Raw genomic sequence first — 14589 nt, forward strand, 5'->3', positions numbered from 1 at the left:
GTGCAGATTATTCTGTTTGTCTTGAGTATTGACTATGTGCACGAGAAAATGCTAACTTCCTGGTTTGAGGCCGGATGTGGGGTTGTACATTTCCGGTAGCTTTACTTTGCAGTAAATCGCTACTGCCAAGATATACTCCAAAATCATGTCCAAAACTCAAAAACGGAAAAATTGCGTTAAGTTCTAAAGAGCAGAAGGTGGGAACACTCACCACTGTTGTGTCACAAAAAATCTAATGATAGATTTTGACGTTTAACCACTTAAGCCCCACGCCCGTGATACCGGGGCAAAAAGGAGGAGATCACGTTTAATCGGTTATAACGCGGGTTGAGAAATATAAGTCCAGACATGTGTGGTATCCACAGAAACCTCAGAATCTCAGCTAAAATGTCATATAAACCATTTCTACAACCACCAAACACACGAAAATAAGCCGCGATTAAGCGAGCAGTTACGTAAATCCAAGAGAAGCCCGCTAAACAAACAAAGCCGAACCAGAAATTCTTCAGACTTCATGTAACCGGTTAAAGATAGGCTGGTTAGCTCCCAGAGCTATCACTGACTCCACACACCAAGTTTCACCACGATCAGACCAAAATTCACTAAATTAGCCGCAAAAGAAGACCACAAAAACACACAGTGGCGCAAATGCGCTAAGACAGAAATTGGCTTACCGTCCCGATTTCGTCCATTATTTTCGCCGGTAGCCGGTAACCGGTAACCATGTGATTGACGTTTAAAGAGTTTAGATCGATCGGTTGTTTGCATCACTCAACACAAGCAGAACTGCATCACTGCAGCATAAGACACATCGTCCACATTCAGAAGCACATCTCTGTATAGTGACTGGTCTTATTCTTTAAACAGGCAAATGTTCAGCATTCAAACTACAGATGAACAACAGTCACAGATGTTTCCCGTTATGTCCACACCTACACAGCATGTTAACAAACCGTGAAAAAAGCCACACAAAAAATGAACAATTGCTGGTAAGGGTTTCTATACATTAGTATGTATGAAGGGTATGTTGTGACTTACCTTCAAAATTACAGTGGTCCCTCGTTATAACGTGGTTCACCTTTCACCTCGCTGTTTTGCGGATTTTTTAGTGCAAGTTTTCATGCTTATTTTTACGTCACATTGTGTCCTGCGTCCTGATCGCTGCAGACGATCTCCTCCGTGACGTCTCTCCTGTACAGTACAGAATCGCTGCATCGATTGCTAGCAGTGTGACTCTGAAGTGCAGTACTGGATGTCCACGATGTCCACGCATCAAAAAATAAAATTGGCTACTTGATTTCACCCATCGCTGGTTATTTTTAGAACATAACACCCGCGATAAACGAGGGACAGCTGAGAAATATAACATTTGAATCCCTTTTCTCTTTTGCTCTGAGGCGTGGGGGAAAAATATCGACAAGTCCATGAAGATCATTTACTCATATATTGGGTAAATGCCCAAGACATCTATAGAAATGTAAATCGCCGCTTGATTCATTCATTTGCTTAACTTGTTTTGGACCGTAAACAAGGCGCGAATAGGACACCGGAAACAAAGCTCCACACAGGAGTTTTTGCACCGGAAGTAGCTGTCAGGGTCCTGGGTCTGAGCGACCCAGGATCCCTGAGCAGTTATGGCCTAATATTATAATATATATTTTGTATTGCTGTCCCTGGTTCTCCCTGCTTGTATGTGTATGTGTGTGTGTGTGTCTGAGCACTCGTTTATAGGCGCCTTCAGGCCTGGTGGGTGTGGCCCTGCTAGGGGACTGGCCACACCCAAAGCCACACACCTGCTCCTGATCAGGCCTCGTCGGGGGAGCTACTTAAGAGAGTCTTGGCGCTCCCACCGACGTGGGATCATTGTGTGAGACTCCACGTTAGTCACCCAGTTTAGGTCCAGTTGTTTAGTGCATGCCTGCTATTGTTTAGTGTCCTGACAGCTGCCGCTATTGTTTCCCGCAGGAGGAGCGTGGGAGGCCTGAAGAGCAGCGAGCACCGGGAGTGCAGACACGGGAGCAGAGAGCACAAGGAGGACACGACACGGGAGTCTTGGGAAACACGGGGATTTACTGTTGTTTTATACCATACACTGTAAATAAACGCACTGTTCGCACACAGAGCACCGCGCCTGGGTCCTCATTCCCTGCACCCCCCACGGTCTGCCATGCCGAACCGTGACAGTAGCATATGCTAACGTGCACATAGTCAATATCACTCATATCACTGCTCTCATGTAGTTTTTATGATTCAATTCTGTCAATTTTTTCATTTCAGATGCAGAAAGAAGGAATCTGGAAATTTCACATACAAGTTATGTGATATCGTGACTAAATGCAGTGATAAAATATCAATGTGAGAATAAACTACACATGAACACTAGTGACTGGGGAAATATGTACAAAGGTGAGGGCAGAAACACTACTGTGAGCAGGAGAAAACTAGGAAGGGCTCTTGGCTGGGGAAAACAGAATATCACTATAATGACATTTATTTACAAGGCTAAGTTGAACTGTGATAACGACTAGAGTTGTGACACTTGACTATGCACATGGATTTAAAACTATGAAACCAAGCTGTGAGTGAGCAGGAGTGTGGGCGTGAGGATCCAGAGTCTGACAGGGGAAAGGCACTACAAGTACAGGAGAAGAGAGTTACAGTGAGCCGGATGGACGTGGAGGCAAACAATCCCAGGGCTGTACTGCTCTCGCTTACTTTGTCAGCAGGTGGAGAGAGATTGAGGGAGAGGCAAGGTCCGGGTGAGTCTGTGAAAGGACGAGTCCGGAGGTCCTGGCGGAGAAGCAGGGAGGCAGGCATGTGGAACAGCATGGGAGAAAGCCCGAACCTGAGAGGTGGTGGCAATTATGGCAGGAGAGACCAGCTGTTGAACTGAGGTAGCAGCGATAGTCTGCGAGCGTGATCCGGGGGTTGAACTAGAAACTGAGAGACAAGGTAAGTACAAGCACGAAAGCAAGTAACATAAGCAGCCAGCACTAATGCTGATTAGCAGATGCTTACATTAGTGCCTCTTATTGCCTGTTTTGTTTGGGGTTCCGGCAATCAGAATCAGAGAAACTTTATTCATCCCAGATGGAAATGGATTTTTTTTAAAAAGGGGGCCACGAGTCGTACTCTCAGTCTGCGATATATAACTACATGCTCATCCAACTGAGCTAAACCTACGCCCGACTGCGTTAAATCAAGGCAGGGATTGCCTAACATATGAAACCAGAAATGACCGCTGTGTATTCGATTAATTTCAACAAAGTAACTGTATTCTAATTACTACCTATTTAAACATTACCTGTAACGGAATACTCATATTTTCTATTTTAAATATGTAACACTGGTACATGTATTCTGTTACTCCCCAACACTGCCTACATGGTTTCTCAGCAGGGCTGAAGATTTGGCTCCCACATACGACAAGACATTTATAATTGAAGTATGATTGTATAAAACATCCCTGGTTTAGACCCTGTTTCTACCCAATAAGCCATTACACAGACCCACTGTATGCTTCACATATGTCTCAGTTTACCAATGTGCAATTACCTAAAGGGTAAGAGAGCATTTCCTCTTCCTTCAAACTTCTTCCACTCTGTCTTCATCGCTGCGCTCTGGACACTTGTTGCTCACCCCATCGTGTGAATGTCTCAGTTAGGTGCTTTTGACTAGAATGCACAGGATAAACACACAGTATTAATAAATTATTCACTGTATAAACAGCAGAGGGCATAGTACACATGTTCTCAAAATCTTTCATAAAGCGCTGCCCTCATTGCTAAAAGCTCTAACTTTCAGGAATGGAGGTGGCAATTAGATTCTGGAGCAGTTCTTGACCAGTGATGCCCAGCTTTCCTCACCGTCTTCCTTCTCTCACCCCAACCGGTTGCAGCAGATGAAACGAGGTGAGTAAAGACGAAATAGTCAGTGCATCATGGGAAGCCTCCAGCACTCTTGGCCAATTGCAGTGCAACTAAGGGAGGATTCAGGGTCAGCTAATCCAGCCCACACTGTAAGACTAATCTTAATAACTGGGAGGTGGATCCACAGGAACGAACCTGAAAGCTGAAGGCTACTGAAAACACTACACTGAAGTTGGTTGCAGTGGCTCACAGAACATCTGATGTGGTGTGCTCATTTAAACGCAGGATCCAGAGGGTCTTCCAAAGGGTTCATTATGACAATGGTGATTTAGTAGATTTAACAGATGTAGGGTGCATTGATGGATTAATGGATGCATGTGTGGTGGCACGGAGGAGGATAACCAGTGAAGGTGACTAAGGGATGTTGACAACGCCACCTGGGGAGGGAGTTACACCCCAGGAAAGATTTCTATAGCCAATGTGGATTTTACACTAGCTACCAAAGCCCACAGGCTCGTTATTAGTTCCACTGCAAACCTCACTGTCACTCACACTGCAATCTAAATGGTGCAATCTACCTATTCCCGCTGTGTACACTCTCATACATCCGGGGGGGTCGATTCCACCTCACATGCCTAGTCCCACAACGAGCAGCCGTACCTCCACCAAAGCAACAAAACATATAAAACATGAAACAAATCAGTAAAAGAGATATAAACGTGACAAATACACCCTAAGGTAGTTCCTTATAAAAGCATGATTAAAATATATCAAACAATTTGGAGTAAAAGACCATAAAACCAGGAGTCAGTCAAGGCCAGTCAAGGCCAAGGCCAAATGACAACAAGGCTACAACAACACAGCAGCAGTGTTGCACAATCCACTGTCTAAGGGGCAATACTAAAATGAGCGGCTTTCCTGAAGAAATCAAACCACTTAGCCGCCTAACGTTATCGGCCACCTTTGATGGGAAAAGAATGCCAAGTGCCTCCGTGTGGTAGAGAAGCACAGCAGGTGTGGATGTTAGTGCTGCATTCGCGGACATCATGTAAAAGCCTACCCCAAATCTACTTCACTACACACGGATTGATTGATGGATGGATAGTAGTGATATAATGGGACTGTTTTCGCTCCCCAGTCACCCCCTCAGGCGTGCTGTACTGTATTTGGCACTTTTGCTAGTTCACGAGAGAGCAGAGCGTCACTGATAACCGGTGATAAGGGGGGATGTCAATATCAGGCACAGACAGTGGTAGGAAAAGTAAAGTTCTCTACCTGCTGATTCAAATGCGTGATTTGTGATCAAAACCTTTTTAAAACAAGGGAGGGCATGGTGCTGCTGCCAGAGAGCAGCAGGTGTTAGCACGGCCCCTCCCGAGAACCCTCAGTGTCTACATGGATTTAAAATTGAGAGGTGGGCACCGGCGCCAGAGGTAGGGTTGAATACACAGACCGTCCTCTGGACGCCGTTAACCTGATCACCCTCAAGGCCCTACATATATATATATGTGTGTGTGTGTTATGAGAGTGTGAATAATGTGGATGTCTAAGTTGTGAAATAAAATTGAGGCGCAGGTGGCCAGAAGGGGACAGAGGGGGGGGGGAATGCCTCCCCTGCACCCTGGTGACACACCCGCACCCCAAGGCCCTACCTGTGTGAGTGGGTGTGGTGGAGTGGGAAGAGGGAGGCAGCCGGGATGGGAGGAAAAGAAGGAGGGGCAAAATGCCCTCCTTAGGGCCAGCTCCCCGGCTGACCCCAGTAGGCACCCCCGTCCTCTAGTACCCACCAAGGCAAGGGAGCCCAGGCCCATCCAGACTGGGGCCTATGGCAGCAGCACCACTAAGCCCTACAGGACCTGGGGAAGCCCACCCCACCCCACCGCAGAGGAAACTATACCCACCCCAACATTCAATCATCTCCAGACTACACAAGACAACAGACACCCAGGTTAGGTTTATTCTCCACCTCTCCTGTGTCTTTCCCCCACCTGCAGAGTGGACTTCTGCTAGGATGGAACAACCTCCCTGCCAGTTGAAGAGTCCCCCAGTTGGGCCGATGCACCAGAGGCCTCCTGCGCCAGGGCTGAGCCCCTGCACCCACCGCCCACAACCTCGGCGACATACCGACGAGGGACCGAAGCCCCAAGGCCCAGCCAGAGCCCCATCACAGAGACGAAGCACCCCAACCCCAAGCCCCCGCCTGCCCCGGATCCACTCAGGGCAGCCAGGCTACCAGGCCAGTAACCCACGTCCGCCAGTACAAACCATCCCCCAGCCCCGCTGTACGCAGCCACGAGGAGAACACCCTCTAAGAGCGACCAGAGCCACTCACCAGGTTATGACCACAACCCCCCTCGTTGAGCCCTCCAGGGATAACGTCTCTAGGGGTTCTCCTGGCGCCCTAAGCCCGTCTCAACCTCCACATCAACCACAATAGCGAAGGCAGGACCAAACCATGACCCCCCACCCCCACTAGGTGATGACGCCGATCAAAGGAGCCCAAAGGGATTGATCAAATGTGGTGGCAGAGGCTGTATCAAGACTAATGTGATCTATTAAATGGTTTTTATATTGATTAGAATTAAGATTATTTTTATTTTTCCAGTTAAGGAGGACCATTTTCTTGGCAATGCATAGGGCTGTAAAAACAATGTGGGCTGTGTTTATTTCTGCAGTGACCTCATCCAAGTTGCTCAGCAAGCACACTAAAGGGAGGCTGGAATGTTACATTTCAGACACTTTGATAAGTCTTCACATATCTCGCGCCAAAACTTCTGCACTGGTGGACAGAACCAAAGGCGTGGATGTAATTGTCTGGTGTATTGCCTTGACAGTGTGAGCAGTTGTTGGAAGATGTAAAGCCCATCTTGAACATCCGATGACCTGTATAGTGCACTCTATGTAGTATTTTGTATTGTATTAATTGCAGACTGGGATTTTTAATCAATTTAAAGGTTTTTAAGCATATCTGAGACCAGAAGTTTTGGTCTAAGCTTACTGATAAATCTGCTTCCCACTTTGCAATAGGAAAGGATATTGATTCATCTATTTTAGAAAGTGTTCTGTATATTTTAGATAATAATTTGGGGGATTTAAGAGTAAGAAAGTGTACCGCACTTGGTGGTGTTTGTAATTCAGCTTGACTGAGGTTAAATCTCTTTTTTACTATGGATTTAATTTGTTGATATTCTAAAAATCTTTTCTTGTTGATCCCATATTGTGTAGCTAGCCTGTCAAATGGAATAAATTCTGTTCCCTCTAATATATGTTCTAAGTATTTAATTCCTTTACAACTCCATTCTGGAAAGTTTATCATATTATTGTTTTGTAATATGTCAGGGTTGTTCCAGATAGGTGTACGTTTGCATGGGATTAATGAGGACGCTGTCATTTTTAGAAACTCCCACCATGCTGTCAGAGAAGAGCTGATGTTGATGCTTTTAAAGCACTCATGTCGTTTGATGTTTGAACTGATAAATGGTAGGTCTGAAATTTCCAGATTATTACATAGTGCCTGTTCTACATCTAGCCAGGGCTCATCTAAGAAGGTGTGTTTAAACCATCTAGAGATGAACTGAAGCCTGTTGGCTAAAAAATAGTGATTAAAGTTAGGCAGATCTAATCCTCCTTTATCCTTGGTCCTTTGTAATGTTTTTAAGCTGATACGTGGGGGTTTGTCTTTCCAAAGGAATTTAGAAATACATGAGTCTAGAGATCTGAACCAATCTTGTGATGGCTTATTTGGGATCATTGAAAACAAATAGTTTATTTTTGGCAAGACCATCATTTTTATAGCGGCAACCCTTCCCATGAGTGATATGGGTAAAGATTTCCATCTAGCCAGATCGCTTTCTACTGTCTTTAAAAGTGGGATGTGGTTTAATTTAGTTAATTCTGAAAGCTTAGGAGAGACATTAATACCTAAATATTTTATATTTCCAGATTGCAGTGGTGTAGGAGAAGAATTATGGAAGGAGCAATTAATCGGAAGAACTGTAGATTTTGACCAGTTAATTGAATAATCTGAGACTCTTGAGAAAGAATTTATCAATGCAATCACCCCAGAGATATTGGTTTGTGAGTTTTGGAGAAAAAGTAACACATCATCCGCATAAAGGCTGATTTTATGTTCCACGTTCTTGCATTTTATGCCCTTAATCACTGAATTCTGTCTAATTGCTGCTGCTAGTGGCTCAATAAAAATTGCAAACAGTGAAGGGGAGAGTGGGCATCCCTGTCTGGTGCCCCTCAGGAGACAGAAGCTGGAGGATGTTTGATCATTTGTTCTGACACAAGCTGTTGGGGAATTATATAATATTTTTAACCAGTTGATGAAAGAGGTTCCAAAACCAAATTTGTGTAAAGTTGCAAACAGAAATTTCCAGTTAACTCTGTCAAATGCTTTTTCTGCATCAAGAGACAATATTATGGTTTCAATGTTTTTACTGCATGAGTAGTCTATTAAATTAAGTAATCTACGTGTATTTGTTGATGAGTGCCTACCTTTTATGAAACCATTTTGGTCAGGATGAATTAAAAGGGGGGTCATTTTCTCTAATCTCTTTGAGAGAGCTTTGCAGATTATTTTAAGGTCTACATTAATAAGGGATATTGGACGATAGCTTGAGGGATATACAGGGTCTTTGCCTGGTTTCAGTAAGAGACTGATATTTGCAGAGTTCATATTTGATGGAAGTCTGCCATTTTCTTTGATTTCCTGCAACATTCTGTAAAAAACTGGTGCTAGAAGCGTCCAGAATTCTTTGTAGAATTCTGCAGGAAAGCCGTCTGGACCTGGAGCCTTATTATTGGGCATACTTATCAGGGCTTCCTGGAGTTCACCTGGCGTCAGTGGCGAATCCAGTGCCATTGCTTGGGTGTCTAGTAATTTTGGAAGAGTTATGTTGTCCAGAAACTGATCAATTTCATTTTTAGATGGGTTTATTTGTGGTGTATATAAAGTTTCATAGAAATCCCTAAAAATTTTGTTTATTTTTTTAAGATCATATATTGTATTCCCAGATAAATCTTTAACAGCACATATAGTTGTTTTTCTTTATTGATTTTTAACTGGTTAGCAAGAAATTGTCCGGATTTGTTACCGTGTTCATAATTTTGCAGGCTAAGTCTTTGTACTAAGAATTTAGTCTTTTTATTAATAATTTCATTTAATTCTAGTTTTGTTTTATGTAAATTGTTTAATATTTCTTGATCTTGGTGTGATACATAGGCTTTTTCTAAGGATTTGATGTTTTTTCCAGTTCTTGAATATTTTTGTTTTCTTCTTTCTTCTTATGTGATGAGAAAGAGATTATTTTACCTCTCATCACGGCTTTCCCTGCTTCCCAGAGGACAGATGCTGATGTTCCAGGAATGTCATTAAAGTCTAAATATGAAGTCCATTCTTTTTAAAGTATTTGATAAACTCTTCATCTTTGAGCAGCGATGTATTAAATCTCCAGTTTTTACTTGGTGTGGTATTATTCTTCTGCATTAGTGTTAAAGATACAGGAGCATGATCGCTGACAGCTATAGGATGAATCTCAGTGTCTGAAATGTCACTCAGCAGTGAGCTGCTGACCAAAAAATAATCCAGACGAGTAGGAGTGATGAACATGTGAGAAGAAAGAATATTCCTTACTGTTAGGGTGGAGGAAGCGCCATGCATCGCAAAGACCAAAGTCGCTCATATACTGTTTGATTATATTTGTGGACTGCCAATTACGCTGAGTTCCTGTTGTATTGAGCCTATCCATTTCTTCATTTAGTCCCAGGTTGAGGTCTCCCCAAGAACGACTGTGCAATCTAGGTGTTCGGAGAGTGCACTAAAAAACCGTGGAAGAATGAGGGTCATCAACATTCGGACCATATACACTTACAATACCTAGCTTTTGGTTAAGTATAGATAGTTTGACTATTAGGAATCTGCCCTCTGGATCTATAACTGTATCGAGTACTGTGAAATTAATATTTTTATGTATTAGAATTGCTACTCCTCTTTGTCTAGAATTATAACAGGCTGAGAACACATTAGGAAACTCAGGTGTTTTAAGTTTATTCAAACCTGTGATAGGCATGTGGGTTTCTTGTAATAAAACAACATCTGCCTGTAGTTTTTAAGTTGGTTAAGTATTTTTAACCTTTTTTCCCTAGAGCCAGCTCCATGCACATTCCATGAGACAAACCTTAGCGTGCCCATAGTTGTGTGTTTGTGGCTAATGACATATGCTGTGTGTCTTGCTTAGACGGGTGAGGAAAATGGAAACACATCATATTTTTTTTTTTTTTTTTTTTTGTAAATAAAGAGAAGAAAATGCGCAGCGTGAAGCTCCATAGGTCTGACTATGTGTGTGCATAATAACTAAAATGAGCAAATGTGTGCGTGTGTGTCCTATATCTGTGTGCACTGTGTGGCTGTTGTAAATGTGTTGCCTTTAAACGCATGTGTGTGCGTGATCGTGCAGAGTGAGCATGTAGAAATAGACAGTGTCGTTTGTGGGTGGATAGGGAAACAGGTGATCGACATAGTGAAAGAAAAGAGAAGCAAGGAAACCAAAGAGCAAGGTGAGCGACAAGAGAGAGAGAGGGAAAAAGAAAAAACGGAAACATTCCAATTAAAGCATTGGCGGAGAGTGACGGTGACGTTATACTAAATTAGCAAACTGATATTACATAGTTAAGCAAAAGTTAATACAAGAGAGTGTGAGTGAAGAGAACAGCGTAGCGGATTCTTATCTGGTGTGCGGTCAATACAGCCATGGAGTGATGCCGGGGTCGCGGTAGAGCTGTCCGTCCACGTGAGAGCCGGTCCACGGCGATGACAGCCGGGAGCCTTTCTGAATAAAACTACGTCGGACTGGGAACAGGACCCTGCGTCGTTCCAGGATCTCTGGGAACTGGTCGTTCACGCTGAAGTCTGTTCCTTTCAGCTCTCTGCCGCGACTCTTCACCTGCTCCTTCTGCTTAAAGTGGCCGAATTTGGCCACAATAGGACGCGGTCTCCCGCTTCCTGTCTTCGGAGCACCGATGCGATGCACTCTTTCAAACCCTATGTTTTTCACCGTGTCCTCCGGCAGCTTCAGGTGGGTTTTAATAAAGCTTCTCACGGTCGTTTCCGGTCCTCTCCGCAGACTCTGGAATACCAGAAAACACAAGATTATCTCTCATGCTACGGGCTTGTAAATCCATAACGGTCTCTTTTATTTTTTATTTTCTAAGTTTAATTGGGTCACATTTTCGGTTAGAGATTTGACCGAGTCCCGCGTGGCGTTTTCCGCAGCAAGTGTTTCCACCTGCTTCTGGCTGAACTCCAGGGATTCTTTTAGAGATTGAAATTCCCGGTGTAAGATCTCCACCAGGGACAGCCTCGCATCAAAACTGGACAATCGCTATCGATTGACTCCAGGATGTCGACGATATCTTTGCCGGCAGGCGATGTTGTGCCGGGGAGTCTGCCGGGCGATATCTTTTAGATGATGGCGTCTCAGTTTTGGCGGGAAGACATGCTCTGGGCCTTCTTCATTACTAAATCTTCGAAGCACCGGTCGATGTATTCTTGGAGAGCGTCTAAACTCTCCTCGTTGCCCTCCAGGGTGTTAGAGATGATAGGGCAGATGTTGTTAGTTATATGACAGTTGGTTAGTTTATTTGGCAATACTGAAGATTAAAGAAACTTTGTTAAATTCTAGGCTACCATTCGTTTGTTTTGTTTTTTTCCGCCAAATCTCCGGCGTCTGATGTCACCTACAACATGGGTCCTTACCTTACCGCCGTCACTTCCGCCACTTACCTCCTGACTGAGACTGATTTTTCTAAGGTTTTATGGACTGATGAAATGAGAGTGAGTCTTGATGGGCCAGATGGATGGGCCCGTGGCTGGATTGGTAAAGGGCAGAGAGCTCCAGTCCGACTCAGACGCCAGCAAGGTGGAGGTGGAGTACTGGTTTGGGCTGGTATCATCAAAGATGAGCTTGTGGGGCCTTTTCGGGTTGAGGATGGAGTCAAGCTCAACTCCCAGTCCTACTGCCAGTTTCTGGAAGACACCTTCTTCAAGCAGTGGTACAGGAAGAAGTCTGCATCCTTCAAGAAAAACATGATTTTCATGCAGGACAATGCTCCATCACACGCGTCCAAGTACTCCACAGCGTGGCTGGCAAGAAAGGGTATAAAAGAAGAAAAACTAATGACATGGCCTCCTTGTTCACCTGATCTGAACCCCATTGAGAACCTGTGGTCCATCATCAAATGTGAGATTTACAAGGAGGGAAAACAGTACACCTCTCTGAACAGTGTCTGGGAGGCTGTGGTTGCTGCTGCACGCAATGTTGATGGTGAACAGATCAAAACACTGACAGAATCCATGGATGGCAGGCTTTTGAGTGTCCTTGCAAAGAAAGGTGGCTATATTGGTCGCTGATTTGTTTTTGTTTTGTTTTTGAATGTCAGAAATGTATATTTGTGAATGTGGAGATGTTATATTGGTTTCACTGGTAAAAATAAATAATTGAAATGGGTATATATTTGTTTTTGTTACGTTGCCTAATAATTATGCACAGTAATAGTCACCTGCACACACAGATATCCCCCTAAAATAGCTAAAACTAAAAACAAACTAAAAACTACTTCCAAAAACATTCAGCTTTGATATTAATGAGTTTTTTGGGTTCATTGAGAACATGGTTGTTGTTCAATAATAAAATTATTCCTCAAAAATACAACTTGCCTAATAATTCTGCACTCCCTGTATATAAGAGCTTGCTCTTATGGTCCTGAGTCTGCCGACTCAGTGTTTTGTGTTTCTTTATGCTTTTGTTTATTCTGATTATGTTTTCCATTATGATTTTTCCATTTGTTAGGTTTCTGTTCTGTGCCTGCCCTGGTCCCACTTCTGTGTTCCCTCTGTCTGTCTGTGGTGTCACACTGTCTGCTTGTGAATCTGTCTGTTTAGTTCAGTGTCTTGTCTGGTTCTGTGTCTGAGTTTCCTGTTTTATCCTGAAGGTCTCCGTCTCATGTGAGTGTGTTCACTTTACGTTTCCCCCTGTCCCGTCAGCTCTGATTTCTCCCAGGTGTGTTGCCCTCCTGTCTCTCATTCCCTGATTACTGCTGTGTGTATTTAAGCCCTGTGTGTTCTCCTGCCTGTTGCCGGTTCGTCTGTGTTCCACGGTGTTCAGTTCCTCTGTCTGCGTCTCTCTGCCCCGCACCCTGTTTCTTATGCTCTCAGGTTTGTCATTTAGTTTTCCCAGTTTAGGTTTCTCCAGTCATTTGTCATTCCTCACTGCCTGTTCTGTCACTCTCATCACCAGTCAACTGCCTGCATTTTGGGTCCTTTCCTCCTTCACCACACGGCTCGTCCCGGCAGCCGTGACACTTGCATTTTAAAAAAATAATAATAATAATTTGACTTTTTAAAGAAATAAATATACATAGTCATCATCTTTAACACAAAGTTGTTCCTGTGTTTTCTCTGGGTTTTGAAAGGGTGACCATGCCCACTCTGATGCATCGATGTCCAGAGAACCGCCTCTTCCTCGTCCCTGTCGTTGGTCCAGGGTTGTGAGGGTGGGAGGTCGGGGCTCCACGCTGACACTGACTCATATGATGCGTCTTCAAGCCAGTTTTAAAACGTGGATGAATCTCGGGAGTCAGAAGATTGTCCAGAGTCACTGCGCCAGCTGCCGCTGTTTTTCTGCGGCGGTCATGTCGGTGCGTGGTTCCGTCGCTCTGACGTCTGTTTGAGAAAAAGTGATGAAAGATTTCACTTTTTCTTGGAGAAAAAAAATGTCGGCGCGCCTCTAATGAAATGTAACCCATACTCGGATTCAAAATTCGGGTTTACAAGAAGGATATCAGTGCGCAGGATTGAGGGCATAGGTGTTTTGTTGGGCGTAATAAAGCGCGGTTACTCAGGCGTCACATTCACACCGCCCTTTTCTTCGATGTTGAATAGTGACCACTGTGAAAAGTTCTAATGTACATAAAGTTTGTCTTCTGCTCAATCTAATTGTTTTTTTTTTTTAAATAAAAACATGATTATTGAACAATGAACAAAATGAGATTAAATATTTTATTCGAGCAACCAGACAGGCACCAACAGAGCCGTGTGAATATAGCGCAAGATGCGCAGCTTTAAATGCACTTTAGAACAACACGCAGCAACACTACACATGAGCGGGAGGAGGGAGGTATGGGGTCTTCACACACCCCCGTTCTCTACTAGCCATCGGGGCGGGGGGCTGGGAGGAGGTGTTGGCCGTCCGATTGGCCTCCCCTGCCGCTTCACGGAGCCTGGGGCGGTCTGCTTGCCTCCACCCCGGGGAAAGGGTCACATATCTTGGGTCTGGTGCCGTTTCCCCTCTGGGGCGAGGGTACCTGGACCCGGGCATAGAGTATGTTTGGGGAGTATGATTGTGTGTACATGTCTATGTATGTCTGTCCCTACGTTGGGTGAGTGCTGAGTGTTTGTATATGTGTGCATGAGGGTGGGAAAGCATGTTTATGTCTGTGTGTGCCTGTTTGTCTGTGTCTATATGTCAGGTCGGGTCTTAGACTCCACCTCCCTGGGTACTCCCAGGCCCTCCAAGTGTGGAGGCCTATCTCCCCTCACCACACTCCCTGCTGGTAACTGATGCCCTCAGGGGTTGGTGCATTGGTGGTTCTTGGTGTCCGGGGCTGGGCGCTCAGGTATGCACCAGCTCACTCCCGGTGGCTACTTGGCGGGGCC

At 44.4% G+C, this 14589-nt stretch overlaps 1 protein-coding gene across 5 annotated transcripts in view; it reads right to left on the reverse strand.

The window, feature by feature from the left end:
- LOC116315588 (zinc finger protein 665-like) overlaps positions 1 to 14589 on the reverse strand; it is a 57178-nt gene that overhangs the window by 3387 nt on the left and 39202 nt on the right. Inside the window, exons 1-3 of one of the 5 annotated variants that reach the window (XR_005613520.1) lie at positions 9511 to 9539; positions 3556 to 3674; positions 2055 to 2940 (exon numbers count right to left, since the gene is read on the reverse strand). Coding sequence is in view for 1 of the 5 variants with exons in the window: in XM_039614047.1 (XP_039469981.1) it covers positions 11001 to 11002 (2 nt within the window). In the remaining 4 variants the exon portion in view is untranslated. Of the gene's footprint in view, positions 1 to 2054; positions 2941 to 3555; positions 3675 to 4447; positions 5297 to 9510; positions 9540 to 10766; positions 11003 to 14589 lie in introns of those variants that run through there. The other 4 variants (XR_005613519.1, XR_005613518.1, XR_005613517.1 and 1 more) reach the window with 4 other exon arrangements.

Source organism: Oreochromis aureus, linkage group 6 (assembly GCF_013358895.1).
Source record: "Oreochromis aureus strain Israel breed Guangdong linkage group 6, ZZ_aureus, whole genome shotgun sequence".
NCBI classification, from domain to species: Eukaryota; Metazoa; Chordata; class Actinopteri; order Cichliformes; family Cichlidae; genus Oreochromis; species Oreochromis aureus.